Source organism: Poromitra crassiceps (assembly GCF_964638095.1).
Source record: "Poromitra crassiceps genome assembly, chromosome: 5".
NCBI lineage: Eukaryota > Metazoa > Chordata > Actinopteri > Beryciformes > Melamphaidae > Poromitra > Poromitra crassiceps.
In genome coordinates this window covers 21542587-21556403 of record NC_139642.1, presented here as the reverse complement: position 1 = coordinate 21556403, position 13817 = coordinate 21542587, and the positions used below count along the sequence as shown (strand labels likewise).

Sequence of the window (13817 nt, the reverse complement as noted above, 5' to 3'; positions counted from 1 at the left end):
CCTAACGATGACTAGGACAAAACTGAGAGAACCCATTACACCTGTTTCACTGTATGTGAGTTACACTGGCTCCCTGTGTCTTACCATCGATTTTAAAGTCCTTCTCTTGGTTTTTAAAGCACTGAATGTTTTGGCTCCTCCCTACATCACAGACTGTATTTCATGCTGTGTCCCCCCACGTTCCATAAGGTTATGGAAAGGCTGCCATAAAGAACATGCTGCTTTTAGTGTGTCTCCCCAGAGGCTAATGAACACCCTGCCTCTAAACATCAGAGAGGCTATGGAACACCCTGCCTCTGGACATCAGAGAGGCTATGGAACACCCTGCCTCTGGACATCAGAGAGGCTATGGAACACCCTGCCTCTGGACATCACAGAGGCTAATGAACACCCTGCCTCTGGACATCAGAGAGGCTATGGAACACCCTGCCTCTGGACATCAGAGAGGCTAATGAACACCCTGCCTCTGGACATCAGAGATGCTGGCGTCGCACAATATGCATATTGTCCACAATATCTTCTTCTGTTTTGAAGAATAAGAATGATCATAAAACAATTTGCCAGCTTCTGAGCATATATACTTCTGAGCATATATGCTTCTGGACATATACTGTATACTGTACAGTAAGTGGTAGGGATGTACATGACAATTTCCGTATTGCGTTGGAAAGAGAATCCTATCCCAATGTGGCTGCACAAGACGCATTTTAACGGCAGGTGTAAATGTAATCCAGCTAAAAGATAAGTTAAGTTATCCTTTATTTATCCCCATGAGGAAATTCATCCTCTGCATTTGACCGATCCTCTACTAGGAACCTTCCTAGAACTAGGAGCAGTGGGCAGCCACAGTGCAGCGCCCGGGGACCAACTCCACTTCTTTCGCCATTGCCTTGGTCAGGGGCACTGACAGGGAGTATTAACCCTAACATACATGTCTTTGTATGTAACCGTAGCACCCGGAGAAAACCCCCACAAACATGGGGAGAACATGCAAACTCCACACAGAAAGGACCTGGGACGGACCGGGGTTTCGAAACCCGGGACCTTCTTGCTGTGAGGCAACAGCGCTAACCACTGAGCCACCCAATATCTGGACACAATCTGGAACAAGACATATTAATGCCAGGTGTAAACGGCACCATTGTGTCTGAACTGCTCGCTCACAGGATGGCAGTTCCACACCCCTGAATGGGACCCTTAACTGTTAGTGGGAGAACAACAAAAGTGACCCCTGTCAGCACCCGAGGGTGACTTCACCCCCTGTCAGCACCCGAGGGTGACTTCACCCCATTACCCAGAGCTGACTGCTCAGCTGTGTAAGTGGAGGAGGAGATTGTGTTGACCGTTAACAGGCCACAGTGACTTTAGAGCTATTTCCTGTGCATCCAGGTACAACAGCTACATATCACAGCCTTTTACTTTGTCCTGTCTTCTTTCTTTGAGGGAAATCTGATAGCAGTTTGCGTCTGCAAACGTTTTGATTCGAACCTTTAAACCCTGTTGACCAGTTGGTGGAGAATTGTGTTTGTCACGTCATTTTATCTCATTTGTCACTTTGGCTTGTAATTAGCATATTTCTAAGTATAACAGGATGTCATTAGCATATTTCTAAGTATAACATGATGTCTAAGTAGTGTATAATTTGAGCGATATGTGTTGGTCTTGATTGACTCAGACAGATGCTGGGATGTGAGTAGAATATAAAGGGAATGTCGTAGCAGCAACTATTCCACTAATTTTATGCCAAAACACCTGAAGAAAAGTGACCTTAGAACATCAACTTTAGCCAAACCACCATGTAAATGCATCCAAACAGGGTTTCTTGTCGTTTAACTCAAAGATAGCATCAAATACAGCAGTGTGTGTCAATGTACAAGCATTATACTGAAAGTTACCACACCAACTGAGGAGTGCCAAGGATATTTTGAATATTCTTCATGTCATGTGTGTCTATATAGTACATTCATCTATATGTACAATCATTTGAAAGATATTGTCATATATTGCACCTTGTAGATGGTCAGCTAGTTGAAGTGATGATAGAATGGACATTATGATGATGTGATTTTAGGCAGTAACAGTCGGAAACGGTCTTTACTACGGAAATGAGCTAAGTCAATGTTGGGTCATTCTTGGCCATACGTTCAGTCTCCAGAATAATCCAAGGAGTAAAGTGTTCTGCTAATGCATCAAGTCAATTGTGGTGGCTTCAGATGGTGTTGAATGCTATCACCATGACTAAAACATTCAAGGTGACTGCTTGTGGAGTTTGGACGAGGAGTCCATGGCCTGGGTTCCGTGAGTTTCCCACCTTGGTCTTCTTGGCAGAAGAGCGCGGGCGTGCAGTTGTGCTTGTGTGTGTGGAGAAACTGTAAAACGTCGTGGCAGATGTCCAGACAAACAGCATTTGGTCCCCAGATTCATTCATACCCCCTCTTTCTTCTCCGTACATCCCAGTCTCGACAAGTGCCGATTTCGCCTGGTAACCAGACGTGACCCCTCCTCCGGTCCTTGAAGGACGTCGTTGGCCGTCGCGCCCGACATCTCGAGCATCGGCTCCGAGCGGCGGCTCCGTGTACGAGGCGAAATGCCACTCCCTCCCGGGCTTTGCCAGATGGGACTGACCACAGGTCGGCCTCGTATAACAGGGGCAACCCAAGACGGCGGCCTGGGTCTGCTCTGCCCAACTTATAAGCTTTGTTATGTTCTCCTCCTCCTCACAAGCCCAGGGATTATCCCCAAGAGTCATCACCTCGAGTCCACTCAGCTTCTCGAAGATCCCTTCCGGCACCCAGGAGAAGCGGTTCGCGTGCAGGTAGATCTGAGACAACCTGGGCAGTCGATCCAGCGAGCCGGGCAGGATCTGCACCAGATAGTTGTGGGACAAATCGATGGCCTCCAAGTTGTGCGGCATGTTGGTGGGCACGGTCCAAAAGCGATTGTGACTGAGGTTGAGAGCGTGGAGACTGGGCAGCGTGTTGTTGATGAAGACCACTCTCTCCAGCTCGTTGTCCGACAGGTCCAGCACCCGCAGGTTCCAGTGGTAGGCGGTGTCGTTTTTGTCCAGCGAGCGTAGAAGGTTCCCCGCCGCTCGGAGGTCCCACAGGGACCGGGGCAGGGCCGGGGGCAGGTGCTCCAGACGGTTGTAGGACAGGTCCAGGGTTCGCAGGTGGGCGTAGTGGCTTAGCTGCGTGTCGAGACCTAGCAAGCTGCCAGAAGAGGATGAATAGAAAAGACATGAGAGAGACCATATTATAACCAGCTTGACTGTATGACTGAAGCATGTGTACAGCACAGTTAGCATTTAGACTTGCCACAGCGCAGTCTATAGCTACTTCCCACCTTCCTTACCCTGCGTTCACATTTCAAGCAGTTGATGTGTTGCTATATTTCCCACCCCAATCTAAGCAAGCAGTAATTAGCAATTAGCTAGCAATAATCAACAATAAACAGAAATACACTTCATTACTATATAGGAACAGTTTTCTAAACTGCATTTTTTTAGACGTTTATTCTTGTAGTCTTTCAAATAGATGCTTTGAATGGCTGTAATAAACTGTGTCCATGTTGCACCTGCCAGGTAGAAGAACTATTGTTCTACCTGGAAAATCAGATAGGGAAACAAGGAAGGAAATCTGATGTCAATGAAAAGTGCTGCTGTGGCCAACGTTTCTCCACTGGGAAGCTTGTTGACCGTCCACACACGTCTGCCAAGTTCCCCTGCTCACTCCACTCTATTGGAAGCTAATGAATCTCTGGTGACTTGTCGATGGCATTGCCCACAAAGTGCGAACACGACTTTCTAGACCTCACATTCCACCTGGCTTCTAGGACCTTTTACTTGAACGTGGAAAAAGCAGTCTAGACCTTCTGAGCATTGCAGAGCGGGGAGCTGCTGCTCACCTGTTGAAGGAGAGGTTGAGGGAGCTGCTCACCTGTTGAAGGAGAGGTTGAGGGAGCGGATGTTGTGCTGCAGACCAGGCGGCAGCTTGGTGAGGCCCCGTGAGGAGCAGTCCACCGCGCGGTGTCCCCGGCTGCACGAGCACATGGACGGGCAGATGGACAGCACCCAGCCCCCCAGCTGCCCCGACAGCAGCAGGAGAAGCAGCAAGGCCAGCGGAGCAGAGCAGGCAGGCATGGCGAGGGCTCTGGGCAGGGCAGACAGAGGATACAGAGATTTGGGAAGGAATTGAGAAGAGATGAGAGAAGGTTGGACATCTTGAGTTGATTGGAGGGAGAGGAAATAATGGAATGTGGGAGAAAAGGGAAAACTCTCAACTTTTGTGTAATGTACTTTACTGTATGTTCCATCTTTATTCTGGGAATTCCAAGATGAATGTAGAGATTGACATTGCATACTAATGTCTGTCGGTTAGATGAATAGGCAGGTTTTTTGGAACATTGGCTTAAAGTTCCATCAAATTGCCATTTTGGGTCACTAATGTAGCATCACATGACGATCATTTATTGCATTGCTTTATCAGTGGTCGAGGTCATCATTTGAGTACTGGGTGTCGAATCGTTTTGGACCCTCTGTACAATGTTCTCCATCTCATCGCCCTGAGCCAAGTCAAACACAGGAAATGAATCTGTTCAAGGTGAAAGTGAGTGCCTGGCCTCCTTTGGATAGACTCTATTTCTCAGTGGAGCGCCTCCACGTGAGCGTGAATTACTATTCATGTCCTCTTGTGAACATTTCAGAGCGATCCAGTGGAAAAGTGTCAATTGAGGTTGAATGTCAGAATACTTTTAGACAGCGGTCTGTGACGTCGTTACATCCACGTCACTGTCTGACAGTGACTGACCTGTTACATCCACATCACTGTCTGACAGTGACTGACCTGTTACATCCACGTCACTGTGACAGTGACTGACCCGTTACATCCATGTCACTGTGACAGTGACTGACCTGTTACATCCACGTCACTGTGACAGTGACTGACCCGTTACATCCACGTCACTGTCTGACAGTGACTGACCCGTTACATCCCCGTCACTGTCTTTGTTGTGCTGCTTGCCAACAGTATTCAAAGGCATTTAACCTATCGTTTAACCTATGCTTCTCTAGATACTCAGATTGGCTCAGACAGCTACAATGACTGTGAAGTAGTACATATACCCTGAGCTTTTTCAAATGTAATTGTAGGACAGTTTAATAGTGATGAAAGCCATTAGGATTTCGTTTTATCTGTTTTTAGGAAGTGCCTTGAAAATAGCCTCTGATGCATAGCAACAGCAGCACAAATGGAGGGCAGGTCGATGATCCACATCACTGTCTTTGTTTTTGCTGCTCGCCAACAGTGTTCAAAAGTATTGAACCTATGCTTCTCTACATGGTATATTCATACCTAGATACTCAGATTGCCTCAGACAGCTACACCTATTGTGAAGTAGTGCACACTGCTAACCCTAGTCACACACCCCGAGCGTCTTGAAATGTAGTTATAATGTTATAACCAAGTCATAACAACAATGAAAATCATTTGGATTTGAGTTTGATCCATTTGAGAAAGTGCCTTGAGCCTCTGATGCATAGCAACAGCAGTACAAACGGGGGGGGGGGGGGGGGGGGGCAGTTTGATTATGTCGGCCGCGGTACACTGAAAAATGTAGTCTCTCCTCTGGTTTGCCACTGTGACAAGCTGGGCTTGTGTTGAGGTTCTGCCCTGTGCTGCTGGAGCCGGACAGCCTCGCTCTCACAAGGCTCCCAGTCATCCGGAGCGCCGCCCCGGCTTGAAGCTCGGCCAGCGGGGAAGGTGGCTCTGAAATACTGCAGTGAGAGGAAGAAGCCAGAGGAGAGAAGCCCACTGAATTCATTTAGGAACGACACACAGAGCGTCTGCCTTGTCCTCGGATGGCAGAGGCAGTGCTCTGTGGAGCGCGAGCGCGTCGCTGTGTTTGCAGAGACTTTGCTAAGTCACGTTATCACCACCTTAAACTGTGCACACCGCTCCAGAAACGTCTTCGTGCCGCGGCTACCCTTCAGCGAGCGGCTAACCGGTTGAGTATTGAACATAAGTTTACACCTTCCATGCGTGTAACCGGTCCGCACAATTTAATTCCCTCCTCGTTGTCATTTTAAATGCTATCAAGTCACTTTGAAGACCTGCCAAAACAGATAAGGGAATAGTTGATGCTGGTATTATGCGCAGTGATGGAGCGAGGTATAGTAGTTCTGTAATGAGCCAGCGCTACGCCACGCTGCAGTCTGCCGGGTTATTACACTCTGCAGTCAAATAGCTCAATGCCCTGGAAATCAGGTGTGAGTGTGCCGGTCATGTGCTTTCCAAGTTGTCTTCTCCACTCACCTCTCCATCCTTTCACTCTGTCATCTCTCCTTTTTTTCTCCTCTCGTTTCCTCCTCCAGCTCTTCTTCCTGTTTTCTTGAGATTTGACTTATCCACTCTGGCTCTCTCCTCTCGCTGTCGATCCGACCGTTGTTGTTGTTGTTGTTTCCCCCCCTCGTCGGTGAATGTGACTCGCTCTGGTCTTTTCCTCTCACCTTGTGTTTTTTCCTCCCTCCCCCCTCTCTCGTTCTTCTTCAGGGGGGCTTTATGATGCTCTGTGTTGTTCTCTGCTGTGGCCAGGTAGCGTCTCCTCCAGCTCTGTGCTGCTGCTGCTGCTGCTGCTGCTGTGTCCGGGGTGTCCTGGCATGACAGCCCGCTTAGCGTCAGCCGCTCCGTCCTGCTCGCCCCTCTGCAGGCTCCTGATGCAACTGCAAGTCGAGGGAGAGAGGGAGAGAGAGAGAGAGAGAGCGAGAGGGAGAGAGAGAGAGAAATTGCAGCACCGACCTGGCTCACTCTGCTGCTGATGAGGCAGGCAAGGGCTATGAGGGTGGTGGTGGGGAGGGTCGGTAGGAGGGAACAGGGGAGGGAAGAGCTGCAAGGGGAGGGAGGGAGGGAGGGAGGGAGCTACTGCTGACTACAATCTTTTTATAATCAAGACCTCTCTCCATCCCTCTCTCTCACTGTCTCTCGCTCCCTCTCTCTCTCTCTCTCTCTCTCTCCCTCTCTCTCTCTCTCCCTCTCTCTGAGTTGTTGCTACGGGCTGTTCATTCGTCATAGCAGCCAGCTATGTGGAACTTACTGTACATAATACACCACCTTTTAGTCTCCCTTTCCCACACACACACTCACGCACGCGCGCGCACACATACACACACACTCACGCACGCACGCACACACACACACACACACACACACACACACACAGTTGTTTATCCTCAGAGCAGCCTGGACAGGGTTTTTCAAATTGTTGCAACCAAATGTAGTTCATTAATCACGCCTTGTTTCCCCAAATTGTGCAGATTCTTGCAGGGTGTTTCTGTCAAATAGTGGCTGCTGGTATGAAAGGAAAAAATGGTGGTACACAAAACGCTCTGTGATTGGCTGCAGCAGAACACAAAATGCTCTGTGATTGGCTGCAGCAGAACACCAAGGTAGAAACGCTCTGTGATTGGCTGCAGCAGAACACCAAGGTAGAAAGGTTTGGTGATTTGGTGGGAAAAGGTCAGAGTGACCACATGCCCAAGCCAGAAAGTGAGTCTTGAAACAAAGTCCAACTCATCCCCCTGGCCATGTCCTCACTGAGCAACAACAACAACAAACCCTATCAACCCACGCAGATATATTTCAAATTGGACTTGAGTGCGATTGTGATTTTAAAGCTCGCCTTCCTTCGCTGACATTTACAAGACCCAGCTGGGGAGGAAGACTAAGCGTCCATGTTATTATCACCTTTATTATCTGGCCTATAATGCAAGATAGCATTCCTCCTAGGCATATAAAAGCAGGAATGACATTGGTAGTTGGTAATGGCTGGAGGAGAAAATCATATTAAAGTATAATACTAGTATAATAATAGTCTGTCTCTTTAGTTTTTCGCGGTGGCCAGCAGCTCTATAAGTCACTCTGTTGGAAATAGTAAATTCACATGTCGGGTCGCAGCGATTGCAAACTGGCGCTTGTTTATCTTATTTTGGCGTTACCCTAAAGATCATTATAAAATAGATAATCCTTTCATCCCATTTTTTGTGAAATACAAATCACATAAACACTTGGCCTTGAACGCAATATCCTTACCATCATGCCAACTTGGCTACAGCTCTTTGTTTAATGCACTTGGCAAGACATTGAGTTGCTGTACCTGGCTGTGCAAGGATATTTCACAGATTGGACAGTTTGCGATGGAAATATTATACCAATTAAAGAGTGGAAAAGTGGAAAACACAGGTTGAGTTCAAATATCCGGATTTCTTTGGACTTTTAATTCAAATCCATCCATGGGACCTAGGTCAAAGTATTCGAAGATAAAAAAAAAAAGACACGCACATCCAAAAACCCACTGGGTTGGGTGCTGGATCAAAAGATACCTGGCTGAGATCATGAAAATAAGTGATCCGCACACCTTTGGAGCTCCCGTTTGAAGGTTGTTCTTCTTCAGCATAACCAGCATACATCATTCTGCTGAAGCATTGATGATGCCACTTTATGGATTTATTATCGCTGGACGCTGTCACTCATAAAAGTAGAAACACTAGGCGATAGGAGAACGCATCGCAGAGGCGCAGTTTCATTTCATTCGCTTCATTTTCATTTTCTCTCAGGACAGGGAGGTAGAAACACAAGAGCTAGCAGCGCTTTATTGAGCCAGCGATGGGCTCAAAGTTGAATCCAAATGAAGTCTTGGCGATGGGCGCAAAGTGACATCATCGCAAAGATGTCATATCGCCCGTCGCTGGAAGTATAAACACATATCGTTGCCACCGACGATGGAATATAATCATGCTCCGTCGCAACCACCATAAGTCACTGTACTATAAACTGCCCTTAACTGCGACCATAAAGGCAGTATGGATACCGGACATGTATTGGAAATATCTGGTAAGACTTTGCTCGTTCCACAACACTGTATTGTCTGCTAGAAGAGCTAACCATGTGCTAGCAGCAGGATGACATTATCATCCGCTTCTTATGTCTGCTCACAAATTAAGCTCCAGGCAGTACTTTTTTTACACACCCCTCCCCCACAAAAAATAAATTAAATAAAAAAAAAATCAGAAAAACGCTATGTGGTCACACGCCCTAAGTGTAACTTTTCCCTGCTGGTAGGGGTAATTTGTCTGCACAAACTGTAGTGGAGAACTTGTTTTGTTGCAGCTGGTATGGTACAATGTTTTTGGTAATAGCCTTTCAAGCCTCAGATGAGTGGTCCTGTCGGCCCCTAACAGCTTGTGCAGTGAGAGCAGCTGGGAAGTGAAAAGTGCAGAGGCACGGGGAACATGTCGTGGGGGAGTGACTGTCCTGTAGCTGGTGGTTTTTGCTTTATGCTGACAGTGACCACACTACCAGTGGCACACTAGCAGCCCCAAAACACACACACACTGTCGATCATTTTCTCGACTAATCAATTATTCGTTTGGTCTATAAAATGTTACAAAATGGTGAAAAGTTTGGACAGACTGGATTTCTTAATTTTTTTTTCAACCTCCCGCACCACTGCATGATGCACAGGTAGGACGGTTAATTACAGCCTCTGGCTCACAGCGGCGCAAAACTACAATATAACAACTTTTTATTCATCGGTCATTGTGCCTGCCTACATATAAATTAGTGACATTCTCCCCGAAATACGGATGCTTCTGTGCTGTCGGTATCTGTTGCTTGCAGGGCGCTATGAGCAGAAATTGATGCGCCTCATTCGAGGCGCGTCAATTAACGCTTTCTGTACGTTTTGGGCTCAAGATAATCAGTTTACTGTGATAGAAGAACCCAGAAAATATTCAGATTTAAGAAGCTGGAACAAGATCATTTCTTAAAAATGTGTCTAAATGATTAATCGTTAAACAAAAAAAAGTTGGTCATTAATTTTCAGTCAATCAACTAATCGTTGCAGCTCTTTCTCAATCTGATCTCGAGAAATCTTGAAACTTGTCTCCTAATATGTAGATGGCAAAGAGCAACTCATTGTACACTAACAGGGTGTTGGTGTAACATTGTAACATGTAACTGTACACATCATTTGTTGAATTAACGTGCTATGTGCCCATACTCTTGCCTTTTCATTTCATTCATTGGTGAGACAACAGACAAACACACAATGTCTTTTTTGCTTCAGGTTCAAAATGCAGCTTTTGGTGTAGATGTTTAGATACAGCATATAGGCTCCATGTGATGTTGAGATACAGCATATAGGCTCCATGTGATGTTTAGATACAGCATATAGGCTCCATGTGATGTTGAGATACAGCATATAGGCTCCATGTGATGTTTAGATACAGCATATAGGCTCCATGTGATGTTTAGATACAGCATATAGGCTCCATGTGATGTTGAGATACAGCATATAGGCTCCATGTGATGTTTAGATACAGCATATAGGCTCCATGTGATGTTTAGATACAGCATATAGGCTCCATGTGATGTTTAGATACAGCATATAGGCTCCATGTGATGTTTAGATACAGCATATAGGCTCCATGTGATGTTTAGATACAGCATATAGGCTCCATGTGATGTTTAGATACAGCATATGGGCTCCATGTGATGTTTAGATACAGCATATAGGCTCCATGTGATGTTTAGATACAGCATATAGGCTCCATGTGATGTTTAGATACAGCATATAGGCTCCATGTGATGTTTAGATACAGCATATAGGCTCCATGTGATGTTTAGATACAGCATATAGGCTCCTTGTGATGTTTAGATACAGCATATAGGCTCCATGTGATGTTTAGATACAGGTACAAATATGATCGACAGCAAATGACAAACTTTACAGTCAGCGTATTACATTTAAATACACTCTTTTTTTTTTTACATTGCATTAGGCAATAAATACTTGAAATGAGTGGATCCTGCCACAACATGAGTCACACCCTTTTTTTAGATTCACACTTAAAGACTTCCTCAACAGCAGTGGAAAAAAACCCAACAACTGAGGCATAGGATGTGACAAAATGGTTTTTTTTTTGCCTTTTTTGTGCATTCAGAACTATGACTGTCCCTAGTCAGCTCCCTGGCTGCAAGAAGTCAAACAAAACCAAAATAACTATTGTCAGCTCACTCAGTTTACCTGCTTCTCTTTCTCCAGCACTCCACCACCCCCTGCTTTCCTATCAGCTGCAATATAAATACAAAGACTTATTTCAAGCAATTATGGTCATATTTTCTCCTTTAACATTCTCTGTAGCGTTGCATTGGTACATTGTATCAGATACCATCATGTTCTCTGTAGCGTTGGTACATTGTATCAGATACAGTCATATTCTCTGTAGCGTTGGTACATTGTATCAGATACAGTCATGTTCTCTGTAGCGTTGGTACATTGTATCAGATACAGTCATATTCTCTGTAGCGTTGGTACATTGTATCAGATACAGTCATATTCTCTGTAGCGTTGGTACATTGTATCAGATACAGTCATATTCTCTGTAGCGTTGGTACATTGTATCAGATACAGTCATATTCTCTGTAGCGTTGGTACATTGTATCAGATACAGTCATATTCTCTGTAGCGTTGGTACATTGTATCAGATACAGTCATATTCTCTGTAGCGTTGGTACATTGTATCAGATACAGTCATATTCTCTGTAGCGTTGGTACATTGTATCAGATACAGTCATATTCTCTGTAGCGTTGGTACATTGTATCAGATACAGTCATATTCTCTGCAGCGTTGGTACATTGTATCAGATACAGTCATATTCTCTGCAGCGTTGGTACATTGTATCAGATACAGTCATATTCTCTGTAGCGTTGGTACATTGTATCAGATACAGTCATATTCTCTGTAGCGTTGGTACATTGTATCAGATACAGTCACATTCTCTGCAGCGTTGGTACATTGTATCAGATACAGTCATATTCTCTGTAGCGTTGGTAAATTGTATCAGATACAGTCACATTCTCTGTAGCGTTGGTACATTGTATCAGATACAGTCATATTCTCTGCAGCGTTGGTACATTGTATCAGATACAGTCATATTCTCTGCAGCGTTGGTACATTGTATCAGATACAGTCATATTCTCTGTAGCGTTGGGACTTTATATCAGACATATATTCAAAGGGTGGCTGGGGAGGCTGTGAAGGTGTTGGGCACTGATCCCTGGATTGATGCCTGCTGTATCTTCCAGTCTGGGTGACATGTTTATAGGGGGATAAAGAACATAGTTTCTGCTGTGAGAATCCTTGGTGTGGGGATGGGGAGCAGACATTGCTTGTTTCTCTATCACTAGAGACAATTATGATAGATACATACACTGTGTGTGTGTGTGTGTGTGTGTGTGTGTGTGTGTGTGTGTGTGTGTGTGTGTTTGCCTTTGGCCCAAAATACATGCAGGGCTAAACGACTGTAGGAAGTTCAAGCAAGGATACAGACCTTATCAAACCTTATCAGGCGGGGACAGACCGTTAATCACACACACACACGCACACACCCTGTGCATCACCATATGTTGGCCGATATCACCGATATTTTTTTATTTTGTATTTTTTAAGTTATAGACAGCATGTTGCGTATATTGGATCTTTTTTCTTAACTCAAGTGATATTTTATATTTGTTCTATTTGTGTTTTTGTATTTCTAGTTATTTATAATTACGGTATTCAATTCCCAGTGAAGTTTACAGTTTCATTGCATTGATGTCATTTTGGACAATAAAGTTGATTGATAAGCTGTAAAATATCCTGCCTACATTATATATCTCAAGTCATGTCAAGTGATATCTTTGTCAAGTGTTTGATATTTGAGGGATCATTGCAAAAAAATTGTGTAATATCATCGTGTGTAATATAAGAATATCGGCCGATATATCGATATCGGAATTTTTTTACTCCCTAATATCGGTATCGGCATCGCCCTCAAAAATCCAGTATCATCAGTCGGGCTCTATACTCAATTCATCCTGCGTGAGCTAAAAGACCATGATATATCAGATGATAAAAGATGGCTCTTATTGAAAATAAGAACAGGTGAAAATAGGGTAAATTTGAAGTTGCTTTCTGCTGCAGATGTTGTTTCAAGTCTGATTCATAGTTAATTGTTTTATGCTTTTGACAAACTTTCTATGGCTCTCTGTATGCTTAGTACAGTATACTGCTGGGCAGCAGCACTGATCTACACAGGGACAGTTACTGCAGCATTGCACAACTCCCTAATGGTGTCAGGCCTGCCTTCCAGAGGCTCAGCCTCACTCTTCACTTCCATTCAGTCTATAGAGCACCGGAGGGATGATGGCTTTTTCTAGGCTTGATCCAGAAATCGCCGCCATTTGGTTCTTCAGTGCAAAAGTCTGTGGGCTTTTAGAATGGGGATTTTACTTAAATGCATCAAATAAGGTCTGTGCTTAACAAAGGTTTATGGAAATGCGAATTTGGCTTCGGCATGATACTCTTCACAAACGTGAATAAGTTGTATGTCTTTTGAAGGGTTTTATAAAAATCGTGTTAAAAAAATTACGTTCCAAAAGTCATACAAATGTTTGTGAAGATTATCATGCAGAACCCAGATTCGCGTTCCCATACACTTTTGTTAACCCCAGAGACCTTATTTTATATATTTAAGTGTAAAAGTTGGCTGAGGGGTGCAATATATATAAATGGAAAAAAAGTGAGACCCCCCATGTTAAATCCCATAGACTTTTCCACTGAAGAACCCGGAAGTATACTTCCGGACTCATTCCTGCAGCTCTCTATTCCCCCTCTCCATATCGTTATCTTTGTATCTTCCATTCACTCTATTCCCCTCTCGATATATTTATCTTTTCTCTATCTTCTTTTTTCATGCATTCTCTTTCCCCTTTGAATGGCCTAT

General features: G+C 44.7%; 2 protein-coding genes across 7 annotated transcripts in view; one reads left to right on the top strand and one right to left on the bottom strand.

Moving 5' to 3' along the window:
• The window catches only part of nf1a (neurofibromin 1a), a gene marked incomplete at its 5' end in the record, with an annotated part of 138018 nt that overhangs the window by 69213 nt on the left and 54988 nt on the right, over positions 1-13817 (top strand). The gene's annotated exons all lie outside the window — the stretch shown is intronic.
• LOC310777350 (oligodendrocyte-myelin glycoprotein-like) lies at positions 2210-4138 on the bottom strand (the record flags this gene model as incomplete). The annotated part of the gene is made up of 2 exons (XM_083637685.1): positions 2210-3209; positions 3936-4138. The coding sequence occupies 2 exons, from the start codon at positions 4136-4138 to the stop codon at positions 2210-2212; spliced, it is 1203 nt and encodes a 400-aa protein (XP_083493811.1).